An 18,052-nucleotide genomic window follows, 5' to 3' on the forward strand; every position below is an offset into this window, starting at 1 on the left:
GGCGGGGCGGGGGCGAGCGGGGCCGGGGAGGCCCGCGCGCAGGCGCCCTCCGGCCGCCAATGGGAGCCGGCCGCCCCGCACCGCCTCCCCGCGCTCGGCGCTCGGCTAGCGGGGCCTGGAGGGGCGGAAGCGGTGTGGGACGGCCGGCCGGCGGCGTGCGGTGCGGCGAGTGCCGCGCGGGGTTTGGGGAGCTGTGGGGCCGGGGCCGCCGGACGTTTCTCCCAGCTGCGTTTCTTCTCGGTTCGGCCTCGGGGGCCCGTGAGGTGTCCTCATGGCGGCCGTCTACTCCGGGGTTCACCTGAAGCTGAAGAGCGCCAGGACCCCCTGGGAGGACAAGCTGAAACTCGCTCGCTTCGCGTGGATCTCCCACCAGTGCTTTCTCCCCAACAAGGAGCAGGTAAGCGCGGTTTGGTAGCAAACCCAGGCAGAACCAGCGTCCCCAGCGGCGATAGGGACGGAGCTGATCCCGGAGGTCTTAACAACGTCGGTGGTTCTGTGGTTGCGTGAGTCACGAAATGCAGAGCTCGCTGCTTAGTGTGCTCCTTAGTGGCGGTGTGGGCCCAGCTCTGTGTGTCCCGTGTGCGGGGAAAGCACGGCGCTCATGGCCTTCTGCCTGGGAGGTGACTTCGGTGCCGTCTCCTTGGAACTTGCTCTTTCCTTGATTCTTCTACCTCTGGGCTGAAGCTCTGGTCAGCGTTTCCCTGAGTGAGGGCTGCCTCGTGCTGCCCCTCCAGCCCAGCAGCTTGGTGGGAACTGCGCTTTGCCCGAGAGCAGCTTCAATTCCTGTTATTTCAGTTCCTTACAAAACATGGTGTAGCCTTATCATATGTTTTGAAATCAGCAATTTAAATTGGTAGTCTTGAACCTCTTCCAATTTGTAGATCCAAATTCCTAGGCTTCGGTTTTGATGTAGTAAATTTAAACCTGCCAAGAAGAGGATATCAAAGGTACCCCATGTATTATGTGTGTTTGCATGTCTGTGATTCGAAAGATTACCTTTGTTCCTTAGTGTCACTCATCAGAATTGTTGTCCCAGCTGAAGAAGCTGATGAAAGGACTTCAGGGTGTTTACTGTCCTGTGAAGGTCCGGGGGAGCGCAGGGCCAGCACTGGATTTAGAATGACATGTCTTAGGATTTAGGTGGTGACTGAAACCTTTCAAAATAGGTTTTTCTGCCTGCTCAAAGCCTTTCTGCTTGGACATAGAGCTCTTCTCAGGACGTGAGTGCTGTAGCTGTAGCTGTGAATAGGTACTAGTTTTGTCATATTTTCACATTTGTGATTTTTTTTTTGTCCCCATTTGTTAACAGGTGTTACTTGATTGGGTAAGCCATACATTGGTTTCATACTACAATAAGAAACTTGAACTGGAGGATGAAGTTGTTGAGAAGCTTTGGGCGTATCTAGACAACATTATCCATAGTAGAAGGCTACAGAATCTTTTGAGGAGTGGGAAGGCGATCACTCTCAGCTTTTCAATTGCACAGGTAACTAAAATGATGGGTATTTTGTAACGTGCTGAATAGCAATGCCTGTCTTCTACAGTGTGTGACCCTTCCTCACAGGATAGTGAGTTACATGAAATAAATAATAATTAACCTGATGTTTTTTAGGGCCTCTATTAAAAACGTTTCTATTTCTGTTCTGGAATATGGTTTGTATTTATGTGGAACTAAGACTGAAAAAGGCAGAGGATTCTAATCATAACCTCCAATTAATCTGCCCCCCTGCCTTTCATGTCTTCAAACTGTCTGAGTGGGAATTGAACTAAGTATTTCAGTAGGTAAGTAAAGGTTTGTTACTGTATGGCTTTCTTGTATGTTATTTAATATTTATATTATCATTTTGCCTCGGAGTCTTAGGAGTGATTTTTCCCTAAATGAGAGGCTTTTCCATACAATTGGCATGAGGACTTATGTACTGTGATGTGCTGTCCAGCAGACCCAGTCTCAGAACTTGCAGCTTTTCATGATGACTCTGGATGAGTTGTCCTTTTGATTTCCCCTTCCTCTGTGAGCTAAGGGCCCTCTCTCACCCCTACAGACCAGTCTGCAGTGCTGTCATGTCCCTTTTTGTGCCTCTCTGGGTGATCTATGTATGCCTGTGGGAGCTTTAACCAGCACTCCTTGGTGTCTGTCTCACCTGTGTTGTGTTTCTGGCCCAGTTCTCCCCAGTTTCTCTTCATTGGAGGAACCTTGCCTGCTAGATATGTGAATCTGGATGCAAGTTGTTGTGCTATGCTGTTTGTCTCACAGCTTTCCCATATTAATTTTTAGTTTGCTCACTGTGAATTGAGTTAAACCAATTTAGTGGTGGCATCAAATCATTATTGAACTTAATCACTTTGTTATTTTAGCCTCAGATGAAAATGTATGGAGGAGACTTCAGTTACAATTTAACTTAGTTCAAAATTGTACCAGAAAGTCTAACTTATTATTTCAGCGTCCTGATTACAGAAAAGACAGAACTTGTGCATGGCTGTTGGAGACAGTCAAAATGGCTGAAAAAATGACCTCTTCAGTTGTGCGCTGGTTGGAAGGAAGCAAGGGAAAGCAGTCTTTACCTACTGGAATTGAGTTGTGAAGTACAGAAAATTGTTTGAATGAGAGGGAAAGTGGAGAAAGTGTTCTAATTTAACCATGTACTGGGTGGAAAAATGTCTTACTGAAGGTTGTTTGAGAACTGTATAGGCCAGGGTGCTATTAAGACAAGACTATTCGGAGGTGAGAAAAGGGAGCAGATATAAAGGGGATCAAAGGAGAAAATGGGGAAATCAACACAAAGTTTGAAAAAAAGGAAGGGAAATGGAAGTTCAAGTAAACTTCAGTTATTTAGAACTGTGTATCTCTTGAAGAAGAGAGAACACACCGCTTCAGCTTCCAGGTATTACCACTGGAAGCTTGGCTCCCATTGGAATGCAACGGTGATGTTTACTCATAGACATTTTTGCCTATGGTAGGCTTCTTGAATCAAAGAAAGTGTGTTGTGACTGTGTTGTGTAGATTTTTTGTTTGTTTGTTTGTTTATTTGGAACATAATTTGGAGGACTTAGCAAGGAGAGAGGGGATTTTCTCCCCCCTCCCTTCCTGCAGGATTACTACTAGGATGAAATATGCGTAGTGTATGCTGTTGCTGGTAACATTTGTAGTAAATGAGGGGCTTCTCAAACACCCTGGGATGCAAACAAATGCTGGGGCACAGTTCTGGCCAGATGAGCTTCTAGTCTGAGAGCTCTGATGTGAGAGGCCCAGCAGCAGCTGTTGGCAAGTCCCTGTTCCTTCCTTCTTGCTTCCAGAGTTCACAGAAGAAGCTGTCGGTTCATTATGATGAGCTTTGTCTTTTTGTATAAAATTGATTGTGGGCTTTTTTTCTTTCAACCTTCAGGTCATAAACGAAAGGTTATCGGAGGCCTGTTCTCAAAAAAACCAGCAAAACATTGGCTCGGTGCTGAGTTGCTCCAGTGGCATCCTTTCTACTCCTTCACTCTCCATCATTTACACAGCAAAGAGTGAGCTCTTAGTTGACCTCCTCAGCAAGCTCTCTGAGCTGGCATGTCAGCAGCTGGCTTCAGAAGATGCTGTGGGCTCCCAGTTGTTCAACATCCTCCACCTCACCTTTGTACAGTACCTTCTGATCCAGAGGCAGCAAACCAACCCAAACCGTGTGTTTGGGCAGGTGACGAGCCACTTGCTCCAGCCATGTCTGCTACTGAGGCACTTGCTGACTACACGGAGCTGGACACAGACAGATGACAACCATGTGCGTCAGTACTTGAGCAGGGAAATACGAAATCAAGTAGAGACATTGCTGCAGGCTGGATTATTCCAGCCTGAGCTCTTCTCGTCCTACAAAGAGGAGCTGCTGCCAGAGCGGGAACCTCAGGAGAAGAAGAAAGGAGCTTTGAAAAATCTCTTGCTTCCAGTAAACACCATCCAGACCAAGTTGGGCAGTGGCTTTTGTGAACCTGCTATTCACGGACCAGTTGTGGCTAGTGCAGTGTCTCTGCTATATAAACTCTTTCTGGACTCATACTGCAAGGCAGAAAATCACCTTGTGTGTTTCCACATGCTTACCAGACTTTTTGACTGTCTCAGGCTCTCTGGCCTACAGGAGGGTGCTGGGGAGGACATGCTTTCCCCTGCAGACTGGAGCACAGAGCTCCTTGCTTTGGAACAGCTTCTGAACTTGGTGCTTAACAATGATATCTATAACATTGCCAGTGACCGCATCCGGCACAAGGAGGTACAGTTTGGGTTTTACTGCAAGCTGGCACAGTTGTTGTTGAGTCACTCCCAAGCTTCCATCCCTGCTTGGTTCAGGTGCCTCAAAGTCTTAATGTCATTGAATCACCTTATAATAGAGCCTGACCTGGTTGACTTAGTGTCCTCTGCTTGGGTTGATGCAAAGGTGTCTGAGCTACGTGCGAAGAAGCCCCAGGAGGCTCTCATCAACACCATGTTTCAGACATACTCCAAGCTGCGGCAATTCCCACGCCTTTTTGAGGAGGTTCTGACAGTCATTTGCTGGCCAGCTGTCGATGAGCTGAGGCTGCCTGTCTTGTCTGCTGGACTGACAGCGAAGCTTCGCGAGTGCCTCCTTGAGTTGCCACCCAACCAGATTCTGGACATTGTGTGTCTCTTAATGGAGAAATGCCAGCTCCTTATTCCTGCAGTTGAGGGGTCTACTGACATGGCCTTGAAACTGATGTCACTGAGCTCAGTGCTGCACGCTTTTCTGTTCAACATGAGGAGCTTAGATGATGTCACTCCTTCCCCTGTGGTTCTTCGCATGCAGAATCTGCTGGCCAAGATGCAACAGGGAATAATTTGTCCACTGATAGAGCTTCTGCAGGTTCCTAGGAGAGAGGAAGAGAAGCCAGACCTTTGGCTAAGAAAGGCCAGCGACTCTGCTCTCCTCCTTGTTTACACTTGGGTTGAGATAGACACTTTGTTTGGAATTAGCTGCTGTAAATATGTGTCTCCATCAGCTGAAACCAGTGGTGCTGCTACTGTCTCTGCTGCAAAGCCCTGGGACATTTCAACTTTCATCCCTGGTGTGGAGGAGCAGTGTTGGGAGAGAGTCACGGAACTTGCAAGTAGTTTTACGTCCACTAGTAAATACTGCTTAGAACTGCTTGCACTTCAGAAAATGAAGATGATTTTAATGCAGACTCAAGCTGATGTACAGGCCTTGCAGCAAGCTGCAGCTTTCATCATAGAGTCTGGGAGAGCTAGCATGAGCAGAGGAGAATCTGAACCATGGGATGGAGATATCAGCGCAATAAATGATCTCGCCTACCCCACAGCACACTGGCACCTTGTCATCTCCAACCTGACTATCCTATTGCCATATATTTCCCTGAAAAATGTACAGTACATTGCAGATGTGCTTCTGGAGACATTAGTATCGACCAGAACACAGGAAGCTGCTGCAGACCAGGAGCCTTCCATCAGCATTGGAAAGATCTGTCTTAGTTTGGTGCACAGTTCCTTTCTCCCTGAGATGAAGGTTCTACATTGTGCTTTTCTGACCAGCCTTATTCATCAGTTTGCTAGGGTGCTGCCCTCTGCTGCTCAGGATTCAGTAGGTCTACCGCTTCTGCAGCTGTCTGCAGATCATATCTCTTGGCACGAAGAAATCCTGGCTTCTTGCAAAATGACTGATGCATTGGAAACACTGTCAGAAAACAACCAACCAAAAGATGAGCCCAGTTTATCTTGGAAAACTCTGGAGGAGGTTGCCCAGTGTGTATTACTGTTATCAAAAAATAGTTCCCCTGTCATCCTGAAGGAAAGCCACGTAGAAAGCTGCCTGACTTTACTAGAGATTACTTCTCTTCTGAAACTAGACAGTCTTCTTCCCTCTGACTGTATCCGGTGTTTTCTGTTGCTGCTGTCCCTGATAGCCAATACAAGGACTAGTGTGTCCTGCAGCAAGCTGCTATCATTGAAGTTTTTAAGTACCTGCTTTCATCTCCTGAGGTGCCTGCAAGCTGGCAGGAATGCCAACTCTGTTTTTAAGGTTTTTCATGCCAGTGATATTCTTGAGGCCATCATAACCTCCCAGCTTAAAGCTAGTAAATCCTTTGCTGATGCTTTGACTCTTCATGTTTGGGTAGAATATCTCCAGGAAGCCCAAGCCTCTTTGGAGCACTTTCTTCAGATGATTGTTGAAAGAAGGCAAAGTATGAGGCTTAACTTTGAAAAGTTTGTCTCTTTCCTCGCAAGCTGCAAGCCAGATGTTGGTGCAGTAAAAAGCAAATGCTGGAAAAACTGGAATCCCGCAGCTGAGCAGTTACTGCTCTTGTCATTCACCACACTGTGTCACGTCCTCACGCTCTATCTTCAGCAGCAACCAGAAAAGAAGCTGCAGTCTACAGACATGCTGTCTGCTTTGTTGGAGCCAGTAGTTCAGCAGATGGGAAGAGCTATTGAGCACGGTCTTCAGAGTAACACCCAAAACCACCATTTGCCTGTAGCGTTTATACCATCTGTCATGACTCTTCTCAAGGCAGATCTGAGCCACGCTGCCAAAAAGGGCTGGCAAAAGAATCCTGAGGAGCCCTGTGCTTTTTTGGAGCAATCACGTGTTAAACTGTACCGAAAGTTTTACTCTCAGATACTGAGAGAGCTGCCCTCTGCAGGAGGTCACCTGCAGTTCCTTCAGTCTGCCTTGCGGTTTTTAGCAGTCTTCTGCTCAGTACCAGAGCTGTATCCTGGAAAAGAAAATGCAGTCACTGTTGTTTTTGCTATCAGAAAGCTTCTCACTGGTATGAAATCTCCCTTTCTTCACTCCCATCACTAATTTTGCACGGCAGAAGCAAGTGAAAAGCTGTTTATGTAAAATATGTAGCTTTTAAAAAACTCTGTACCAGTTTATGTGGGTTAAAGCAGTAGGCTATCCTTTTTCTAAAGTGCTTAACAGAAAAATGATCAGGGAGGCAATGTTGTGGTACCTGGACCACAACAGCCATCTGATCTGGTAAGGATCTTCTCCTGGAAGTTGTAAACACCCATGGCTTATTTATCTTTTAGTTCTTTATTGCATATTGCACTGAAGGGGGGTATAACTTATTTTAAAATGCTGTGGGGTTGAGTGCAGGGCACGGTGAGGGCAGGGATTTCATATTAGGACTAGGAACTATCGGGAGATGTCCACCATTATAACTTCTCGCTCCTCAATCTGTGCCTAGCTTTCCTCGTGTTAGATTGCTGAAGTGCTTTAACCTGAGGAAATGATTAATCACTGTAAAAAAAACTATTTCTCTCTCTCTCTCTTTTTTTTTTTTTAATAAATAGATAAGGCATTACATAAATTGAAATATAGATTCCTGTTAAGGAAGACTTGTTTGTCATTGACACAAATCCATTGGCTACTTGTGGAACTGAGAAGCAAGCCTTCACAGTAGTCTAAGATGTAAACTAGTTCAGGACTGTCTATGTAGTAATAATTGAGTAAGTGAAGAGTATGACTTCTGATCAGTAGAGATCTGAACTTTGTCAGCTTAATGCCCTTGACTTATGATGGCTTTCTGGCCAACACTTGCAGTACAGCCTGGCAGCTTGTGTAGCCCATTTCCTTGGCTTCTGCACAAGCGTTATTGTAGCAATTTCATGCTTCTGAATGGCTTTTTATCAGTATGGTGACTTCTCTGTAAACTTTAGGGTAGTAAATACTTGAAAACAGCAATTCCTTGCACTAGTGGTGGTGGGGATGAAGGGAATGCTTGGGGCCCATTATAAATTTGATTGTTGAAAAAGTACCCACGTTGCTATTTAAGGTTTTGAATCACCTTATTTCTACCTGTGGAAATCTCTGTCTTGAAAACTGAGACTTGCTTGTGCCTCTTCAATATGCAGGTCCTGCGATCACAATTCAGGTGATTCAAAATATAGAGGTGGAGCTGACGGAGGTGGTTGTGCAGCTACTGGGAAACTGCTCTGCTGAAGAATTTTATGCCATAATGAGGCTGGTGCTGCAGGGACTTGAAATGAGGAACACTTGGCAACAGAAGGCTAAAGTAAGGAATGAACTCAGATTATTGTCAAGTTCTTTCTTCAGTTTTCTGTAACTTGAAAAAATATGTTAACTGAATGGCATCTGCTTAAATATTTCTTCCTCTTTCTGCTTTATGGTTTGTTCAAATTAATTTATGTGGTTAAAGAGTTTGGTAATTGTGTTGAGGTATGTTATGGACGTGAACTGAGAGAGGTGGAGTGTTCATGGAAACTTACTGGAAAAACTTTCTGACCATTTTCATAGAATCATAGAATACTTTGGATTGGAAGGGTCCTTAAAGGTCATCTAGTTCCAACCCCCTTCATGGGCAGGGCTACCACCCAGCAGATCAGGCTGCCCAAAGCCCCATCCAACCTGGCCTTGAATGCCTCCAGGGATGGGGCATCCACAGCTTCTCCAAGCAGTCTGTTCCAGTACTTCACCACCCTCTGAGTAAAACATTTCCCCCCTACCATCTAACCTAGATCTCTGTTCTTTTAGTTTAAAACCAATCCTCCTTGTCCTGTCACTATCTGTCCATATGAAAAGTTGGTGTTTCTCCTGTTTATAAGCTCCCCTGAAGTACTGGAAGGCTGCAATGAGGTCTCCCCAGAGCCTTCTCTTCTCTAGACTGAACAAGCTCAGCTTTCTCAGCCTTTCTACATAGGAGGGGTGTTCCAGCCCTCTGATCATCTTCATGGCTCTTCTCTGGACTTGCTCCTGTAACTCATGTCTTTCTTGTGCCGGGGGCCCTGGGCCTGGATGCTGTACTCCTGATGGGGCCTCATGAGGGCAGAGTAGAAGGGGACAATCCCCTCCCTCTTCCTTCTGGCCACTCTGGATGCAGCCCAGGATACCGTTGGCTTTCTGGCTTGCAAGTACACACTGTTGGCTCATGACAAACTTTTCATCCACCAGAACCCCCATGTTCTTTTCCACAGGGCTGCTCTCTGTGAATTCTTCTCCCAGTCTGTACACATATCTGGGATTGCCTCAACCCAAGTGCACTACCTTGCACTTCACCCTGTTGAATCTCATACTTTTGGTATTTGTCTCTAAAATGACTTTTACTTTGTAATAGCCAGATAGTACTCAGTAGCTTTTTACTATGCCTTTCTCCAGAAAAGCTTAAGCAGCAGTGGTAACACATGGAACATTTCAGGCTAAAAAGCCAGCTGCACCCTCCGTAGAAAACTCAGTGATTTGAGATCAAAACTTGAATTAAACTTAGGATTTAGATCTGATTGTCTTATTTCTCAGAAATAGACATGAATATGCCACTTCAATTCTTGATGGCTGTTTGAAAATACATCTGGAATTCCTGCATGTGCATATAAGTCTACCCACCTGAGTGTATATAAGCACTGGAATACATATGCATGTGCTCCAAGGTTGATATATGGTGATAAGACCTTTTTGTTTTGATTTGTAGTATGTTTCTTTATTCAGTTTGTCAAAACCTGATTTCTTTTTTTTTTTTAAACAAACAAAAGTCTTGCTGCAAAATGCAGCATTCTTAGTATACCAGTGTCCCTATACTCCTCATGCTTCCTTCTGCTATATAGTGGCCGCTAAAAAAGGCTTTCCTTTCTTAAAAATCACTTAAACCTTTTCATACAGTAAGCTGACTCTAAAATAAATGTAGTAGGCAGTACATTCGGGCTCCTGCTGCTCAGCACACTGAATTTCATTGGGCTGCTAATTATTTTGCAATTTCCAGAGAGCTGTGCTGGTAGAAGGGCTTTCATGTGTCAAGGCTCTGGTAATGCTCAAAACTGCCACGGCCCTTGACAGAGCTCTTTTGTGCTTGAAAGGAACCAGTGCACCTTGTACCGTGACTGATTGTCAATCTGCTTTCTGCAGGAAGTATTGTCAGCTATTACGCTAATCAAATTGTTGCTCAGCTGCCCATTAACTGGAGACAAAGAGAAAGCTTTCTGGTTTGCCAGCCCACAGATAATCACAGCTTTAGCCGTAAGTATCTATTTATTGTAACTTCATTACCTATCCCTTTTATTTGTTGGAGCCTGTAGTAATTGCATCTGTAACACGCACAAAGGAATACTGGAACAAAAAAGTATCCATACCACATTCACTGGTACTGTCTTGTGTAGATCTTTTCTCACCTTTGTCAGGTAAACCTCCTCCTGTGTGTAAGTCATCCACTTCTTAATAATTTTTCTGGGACTGCAGTGTGTAATCTGGAGCTTAGAAGAGGCTTGTTAGGCTACAAAGACTCTGAATCTCCTGTCTTCCTCCTTCCTGTACAAAGGAGGAGGAAAACCATCAGCCATATGTCACAGAGAAGCTAACAGCAGCAAACAAACAAAACAACGAACGTGCTCATATTAAAAAATTCACTGATTTTAGAATAGGAAACTTAACTGACAGTAATAAAATCCAGGCTTTATGTCCTTGACTGTGCAGCATCCAAACCTAGTCATATAATTTTTTTTCTTCTATCATGGTGATGTGTCTCTATCTAGACCACTGTTTGTCAGACATTGGCTCTACAGTGCTGGGAAACAGAACTTGCAATTTCTGCTCTTTTTCTGCATGCTTGCAGAAGAGAGAACTGGATCAATGCACTCATGTGAGGAAGCGCAGAGTTGGATGGCTACTGTAGTGTAGAGTAGTCCACTTTATCAGGAAGCTGGGAATTAGTTACAATTCCACATTTGTAGCAGTGCTCACCTGAAAAACATCACATGCATCCTCTGCTCAGGGTGCAATTTAGCAAAATTGCTAAAAATAAAGGAGCCTCTCTGCAGCCTAGCTTGCTCTAGTCTAGTCCTATTGACTCCAAGTCAGAGCACTGTGGTTTTCTGTTGTTTGAATGCTTATGAAAGGTGGCTGACACATTCTTTCTCTGTTTCTTGTGTAGCTGCAAACCAAAGAGGCCTGTCAGGACCAGTCATTGACTTCTACCATAGTTGTACCTATTCTGGAGACTGCAGCAGCTCTGCTAAGGCAAGGAGAAGGGGTTCTCTTGAATCCGCACCATGTGGCGTTGGCATTCAGCATCCTCCTAACAGTCCCTCTGGATCATCTGAAGATGGACGACTATGGCAGTGTCTTTCTGGGTGTTCATGAAGTGCTGTTCTCTATTGTGCAGTGTCATCCAAAGGTATATCTCTGAGGTGGTGGGAGAAGGGAGGAAAAAGCAGAAAGAACCAAGACAGAAGCTGGTGATGAGAAACTTTAAGAGCTGTCTTGATATTATTTGTCCTCCTTGAGTGAAAGTGCTTTGTACCACTTTTCCTATAAAAGCCTCAAAATCACGTACTTCAATTACTACTCTGCTACCTTATGCCTGCTTTATGAGCTGTCAGCAGCAGATTGCTTTTCCAGCAAGATAGTGTGCCTTTGCTAAAAGCCTGTGGTAAAAGCTGCCTATCCAGACTCTTTTCACAGTGGTCTGTAGTGTTACTGGACCCTGCGTTCTCCGAGTGTGACTACGCAGCTTCTCCACCCACAAGTGCAAATTCCCTACACGTGGGAGTACAAATTCAAATGTTGCTTTGGGGGAGATGGACTAACTGTAATGTGATGTGTGCTTATTATTTATGTTTGAATATGCTCAAGAATGTAGGAAAATTCCACATTAATTTCCCTCTTACTATGGAATGGTATACACATCTGCCCTTGCCACATGCTTTACGACATAATCTCATGTGTTTTTACTTCATGTCTTTGCAGGTGATGTTGAAAGCTGCACCATCTTTTCTGAACAGTTTTCATCGTCTGGTTGCTTCTGTCATGGTTGAAGGACGTCAGAGAGGGGACAGAGGTGCCATATCTCTTTTATTTTCATACTGTATATGTGCACTATAATTGTGTATATGCTACAAGAGGAGATGCAGGACAGAGCAGTCTGGCAACAGATGAGAAGTCCTCTAAACCTACCCATGGCACTGAAACCATCAGCCCTGTCTGTCCTGTATGTAAAATTGAGGATTAGCTTTGTAGCGTACTGGGCAAGTGAAGATAAATGGAGCTCCTGTGGAGCTGCATCCAGGCAGTACTTCTCTGGGGGGAATAAGGTACTCCTCACTGTCTGGCAGGTGATCAGCGTGCAGTAAGGCTTGCTTTGCCTTTTTTCTGCTCTTCCTATTAACCTTTGTGGCTGAAAGTGACACAGACATTTTCTAGCAGGGGGGCTGTGAACTCAGCTGATACATAGCACACCTGAATGAGAGTCCTGAACTGGTCCTGCTGAATGTAGCTTCGTGAGGCTGAAACTGTTTACTACAGACCTGAACATTCACCAGTTTATGTTAAGCATACAGCCAAGACATTCAAGTCACTGGGGCTACGTATCTTAAAAAAAATTAAATAAAATATAGACACTTTACTGCAAGTTGTTGAAGAATTCACATAGACCTTAAAGCACGAGTGTCAAAGTAACTAAGTGAAGGATGTTCACAGTCCTGTATTTTTGTGCTGGCCAGAACATAAATGCCCTGTATTTAGCCATGGTAATGCTTTGAAGCAAGTTGACTTGAAGCAAGTTGACAAGCTATCAACTTACTGTGTCTCAGCTCTCCACTGATGTCCTGCAAGTTATTCCATGTTCAGTTTTATCTCAGCCGATGTCTGTTGCCCACAAGTGTGGGCAACTCATATATATGCATAATGGGAGAGCATGCCATCTATGGCTTAGTGGTTAGAAGAAAGGTCATACTAAACTGGTGCCAAGCTCCAAGAATTTACTGTCTTCTCTAATACATTTTTGTTAGTCAGGGGTTACAGGAAATTTACAGGTACGTGGCATCCTCATATTTAAAAACATACTGTATATCCTTGCAGAGTTCTTTTATTTGCATAACAGATAATGAGGAAGTGATGTGTAGATTTCCCTTCTTCCTTGCTTGTATTGGTTCTTCTCATTCACTGCCTACTGAAAGAGTGAACTCTCAGGTGATCTCTCCAGTCTCGCTTTAATATCTCTGCTGCTGTGGCTTCTGCTCTTATATCCCACATAACAAATGTCATCAGAGAGCTTTCTTACTGTGCTGTTTCTAAGGGATGTCTTCTGATTTTCTATTAGGTAGAGAATATCACTTCCCAGTCTCCTTGTTTTCTCCTCCACGGTGTTAGCTGGGACTGAATCTCGGCAAGGATGATAGCTGCTGCTTTAGACTCTTCTGCATATCTAACAGATACCTCTTACATTGCGGTGTGTGTGGAGTTGGAATTAGTGTGCCCTTACAAGCCAGCCATTGTAAGAGATGGGTGTGGGGGGACCTCTCAGCTGTGGCTTTTTAAGAAAAGATAAAATGGGTAAGCTGGGGTTAGCTTCGTGTGGTTAAAGAATTGGAGAGGGTTGTGTGAGTTTGGTTTTTTTAACAGCATTTTTTACACTTGAATAACAGATGGCAACTTGCTTTCTGTTTTAGGCAACACAGATGAATTTGAAGTTATACTGAAATGTGCACACCTTGTGGAACGGATGTATAGTCACATTGCTGCAAAAACAGAGGAATTCACTTTGTTTTCTGCTTTCATTGTGGCTCAGTATGTGACCGAATTGCAGAAGGTAATGTGTTCTGTTTTGAAAGTGCTGTGGTATTGGCATATGCCTTATGTGGATGCAGTTCTGATCCAGACTTATTCTGAACAAGAGTTCCTGAGAATCTTTCTTACCCTACTCCTAAAAACTTTCTAAGAGGGTGGGCCAGAGCCAGTCTAGCTTCTCACAACAGGACCTAAATTCAGATCGCCATTCTCTCCAATGTAATGAATTTAGATGTCACCAGGATTTGAATGCCGCATGCATTATCAATACCTGCTAATTATTTGTGGTTCTAGTCTGGACATGGACCAAAAATACAGAGATGAATTTTATTAATTTTTTTTCTGTGGTGAGAAGACTATCTGATGCTATGTCTGACTCACAAAAGATTAAAACATATTAAGGGCATTATCCAAATGCCACTTGAGCACTGACAGGCATGGGGCGTCAACCACTTTGTTAGGAAAGCTGTCCCAGTGTTTTACCCCCCTCATGATGAAGAATTTTTTCCTGATAGCCAATCTGAACCTCCCCTAAAAGCGGATACCTCGTCTGAACCTCACATTCTTCTGAAAGTCAGTTTTGCCATAAAAAAAAAAAAATCTATGGTCAAAGGACCTGCACAAGAGATGCTGTTTTTGTGCCACAGTCCCTCAAAGGGGAGCTTATAAACAGGAGGGAGACCAACTTTTTACATGGGCAGATAGTGATAGGAGAAGGAGGAATGACTTTAAATAAAAGGGGAGGTTTAGATTAGATGTCGAGGTAAATTTTTCACTCTGATGCACAGGCTGCCCAGAGAAGCTGTGAATGCCCCATCTCTGGAGGCATTCAAGGTCAGATTATATTGGGTCCTGGACAGCCTGATCTATTTGGAAGATTTGGGGGGATTGGAACCAGATGATCTTTAAATTCCCTTCCAACCTTAGCCATTCTGTGAAAAACTAGAGATGAATTAAGACTAGTTCTGTTCTATTGAACTAGCTCTGAACTTGGCTGGATTTTGTTCACCACTGAATGTAGAGCCTTTACTCAAAGTGAAGCCTGACTTGAACTGTCAAATGACCTTTCAGGTTAAAAGCTTGAGTACAGAGTCTTGTGAGACTTTTAGGAAAGTTTTGTGTAAATCCTTTCACTGACGAGTGGGAAGTGGTGGATGATAGTTGAAGCTGCGGATTGGAATACATGCATGGAACCTTTGGGTGTGGAAAAGTGAATTTGTATAGTGAACTACAGGAAGCTGTGACAAAGGGGTGTTTTCAGTCTCTGACAGAACAAGTAGGTGATGATTTGTTTCACCATTAAACTGTTGAGAATTGATGGATATCAGAGGAAGGGGAGGGACTCAGCATGGTAGTCTTGAAGGAGCGCATAGATGTCTTTTATGTTGCTCTGCAGAGGGAGAGAAAAAACTCTTTTAACTGTTTATCTCATCCAAGTCCATTTGAGTGACTTTTAGCCTATGTCTGAAGACCTTGGGTGGTCTATGAAAGGTAAATGAGAAAACCATGTTAAATTTAAGTTTTTATGTGGGTATCTGCACGCTTGCTAGAACCCCTTTTAAAGATGTGCAAGCTAAAACTTAGAATAGCTACTGGCCCAAACAGTCACTTTTCCCCAATATAGTTGTGTAGTAGTTCCCTCAGTGCTTCCTCTCTACCAGGAAATAAATACTCTTGTGAATTGTTTTGTTATAACCTAGAATGTTTCCTTGGAGTGGTTGGCATCAGTAGCCACTTGCACACTGTTGACAGTGCTCTTCCCTTTTTATGTGTAAACTCTTGCTTGAGTCAGCAATAGTGAAATGCCTCTTCACGCTCTTAATGTCTCACATCAGGTGCTCTGTAATGCTTGACAAATTGCTTGTGCTAACTATATAGACCATAAAACACTTAGAAGCATAATTAACTGCCAGTTAGTGGTGGCATCTGTTTAAATCTTTGCTTCTGCTTCCCATAGCGTTATTGGAGAGTGGTTATAGGAAACTGCACTGCAAAGCAAGAATGGTCCAAGTAAGCCATGGGTACGGTCTAATTTATGATGTGAAGGATGTAAACTGTAGCTCCGGGGTACCTGCTCGTCCCAAGTGGGCTGTCTAATCCCTAGTGTCAGTATCTGTGGGGTTCCCTGTCCTCCTTTGCTCCAGGAGGGAAAAGATAAATCCAGTGCATTCACTGGGAGCTAAAATGCATGACTATTCTGTTACTTTAGTGTATGGTAAGGAGACATAACATATTTTACAAACCTAGTAGATCAGCTGTCAAACTTTTGGATGTGCAAACTCTTCAGGGTCATAAATCAAAAGAAAGACATATGTGCTTTAATGCCCGCTGTATGTTTTTTCCCAGCTATGTTGGCAGCTCTAATAAAATGTATTAGCTATTTTGTGTTTAGGGCAGAAAGAGCAGGATCCTGTCACAGTGATTAGGAGTGCACTTCATTAGTGGAAAGTTTATTAGTTGCCTCAGGAAGAAAGAAGTCTGAATTTTAATGACAGCCTTTATGTAATTTTCATTAGGCCTGGAGTGCAGAGGCTTAGGTCTGGAGGCATAAAGCTAATTTTGGGATTCAGCAAAGATAAGATACAATTCTGTGGCAAAAATAATGTGGTTGTGCCAGAGGCCGGCACTGCGGAAGGCAGTGAGGCATTTAGCAAGTGATTTTTGAGCACAGGACAGATTCCAGTTTGCCTGAAGCACCAGAGGGCTCTGGAGTTGTCCTGTTTGTAGTGCGTGGTTCTGCTGGCTGTGGCATTAAGCAGCAGGAATGGCAGAAGCAGGGCACTGAGTCTGGAGCCCTTGCTTGTATTCCCAGTTCTCCCTTCGGCTTCCTGCATGATGTGGTACTTGATTTCCAACATTAGATCAAGGTAATTCATGTGCCCTGAGCTTTTGGAGGGCTCCTTTTATTAAAGCTTATATCTTCAAATCCTCAGATATGAACTGCTAGAGTATATCCAGTTGGTAAGTTATGACTACCCAGCATGAATCATTGAGTAGCCTAATATTGGTGCTTGTTTGATACTGGAATTTACTAGCATGCAGCTAATGAGATGTACAGAACCTATTGAAATGTGTAATCCAGAGCAAGTATTTGGGGGCTTTTTAGTTTCAGTTTTTCTGCTGGGGAGTTTTCATATGATTCCAGAGATGATCGATGTCTTTGCCACTGCAGCAGCGCAGATAGTAGCAGCCGTCTGCATTTTATTGCAAGGGGCATGCTTGTTCTGCAAAACATATTTGCAAAAATCAGGAAAATAGTGAATAAGGTGACAGTTTGGATTTTAGCTAATGGACTATTCCAGATGGTCAGATGCACTGAATAACACATCGTCAGCACTTAATGTGCACCCACAATGCAAAGGGTGTTTTCTTGCCTTTTTGTCCTCAAGTTTAATGCCTTTTTGTTCCTCTTGTAGGTGACTTTGCACCCGGCTGTGAAGAAACATCTCACGGAGGGGATATATCACATCCTTGACCTTTGCATTGATCAGGACATCAAATTCTTAAATGCGTCGCTACCAGCAGGTGTAAGGGAGGTCTTTAAGGATCTGTACAATGATTACAACCACTACCACAAAGCCAAAAAACAGGGGGAGGAAAAGTTCACTGCATGATGAATTCTGTCCAGTGCCACATAATCAGTTATGCAGCGATCTCGCAGCGTGCAGAAAATCCTGTTTTATGTGACCAATCTTTGGAAGGGGGAATGGGGAGGGAAAATAGCCCCCCTCTGTGCCATGAGTGGCAGAACTGCTGCACCTGTGCAGGCCCCAAGTGAACCTGCTGGGAGCATGCTGCAGTCTGGCAGTACATGTCAGGTTTCAGGCTTTGGCACATCATGTTCATTTCTGTGGCAGCAATAGCCTGGTGTAAAAACCTACGAGGGCTATAACTCATATGTACGGCAAGCAGAATTAAAGCAGTTAGAATATATATTTTTATATGCTATTACTTTACTTTTTTTTTTTTTTTACTGAAGAACTTTGTGAGTGCTACACAGCCGTTGCAATGCTGTGGAAATACATGTTTTCAAAAATTCTTTACTGTATCTTCTTGCTTGGTTGGGTTTGCTATCGAGTCCAGCCCTGAACAGTCTCGTCTGACCTATTGAGATTCCTTCCCAACAGAATTACCTTGTGATCCTCTTGATCATCAGAAAGACTGACAACTTAAAGCTCTATCTGAGTTGCTATCATAACGTGATTCACAGTTATCTGGGCTGTGGTGGCCCTCAATGTGCATTTTTACCTTGTGATAAATGCTAAATATCAAGACCTCTCTGAGACCTCTTTGGTCTAAGCTGAGCCTTGTTGCTTTGCTTTCACTCAGTGATAAGAGCGAGCCCTTACTGCAGCTCGGCTGACACTAATAAGCTGTGGTAAATGAATCATAATTGAGTTTGTAGGAAGATTTGTCAAACAACTTTCAAACTACACAATTTTATTGTGTTGAAAATACTGCAGACTAAAATCTGAACTTTTTTTATAGGTGGTAAAAGTCTTCACATATGTATACAGTTAGTAGTAAGAACTCATTAC

The 18,052-nt window shown here is 43.8% G+C and overlaps 1 protein-coding gene across 1 annotated transcript; it reads left to right on the forward strand.

Annotated features, from left to right (window-relative positions):
* Positions 1-131: 131 nt before the first annotated feature.
* Positions 132-17,552, forward strand: URB2 (URB2 ribosome biogenesis 2 homolog (S. cerevisiae)). The gene is made up of 9 exons (XM_419580.8): positions 132-397; positions 1,310-1,486; positions 3,384-6,768; positions 7,859-8,019; positions 9,861-9,971; positions 10,882-11,124; positions 11,697-11,787; positions 13,397-13,536; positions 16,931-17,552. Exons 1-9 carry the CDS (start codon positions 272-274, stop codon positions 17,126-17,128), a joined length of 4,632 nt encoding a protein of 1,543 aa, XP_419580.3. The 5' UTR covers positions 132-271; the 3' UTR covers positions 17,129-17,552.
* Positions 17,553-18,052: the final 500 nt, after the last annotated feature.

The sequence above is a fragment of the Gallus gallus genome, chromosome 3 (genome assembly GCF_016699485.2).
Source record: "Gallus gallus isolate bGalGal1 chromosome 3, bGalGal1.mat.broiler.GRCg7b, whole genome shotgun sequence".
Classification (NCBI taxonomy): domain Eukaryota; kingdom Metazoa; phylum Chordata; class Aves; order Galliformes; family Phasianidae; genus Gallus; species Gallus gallus.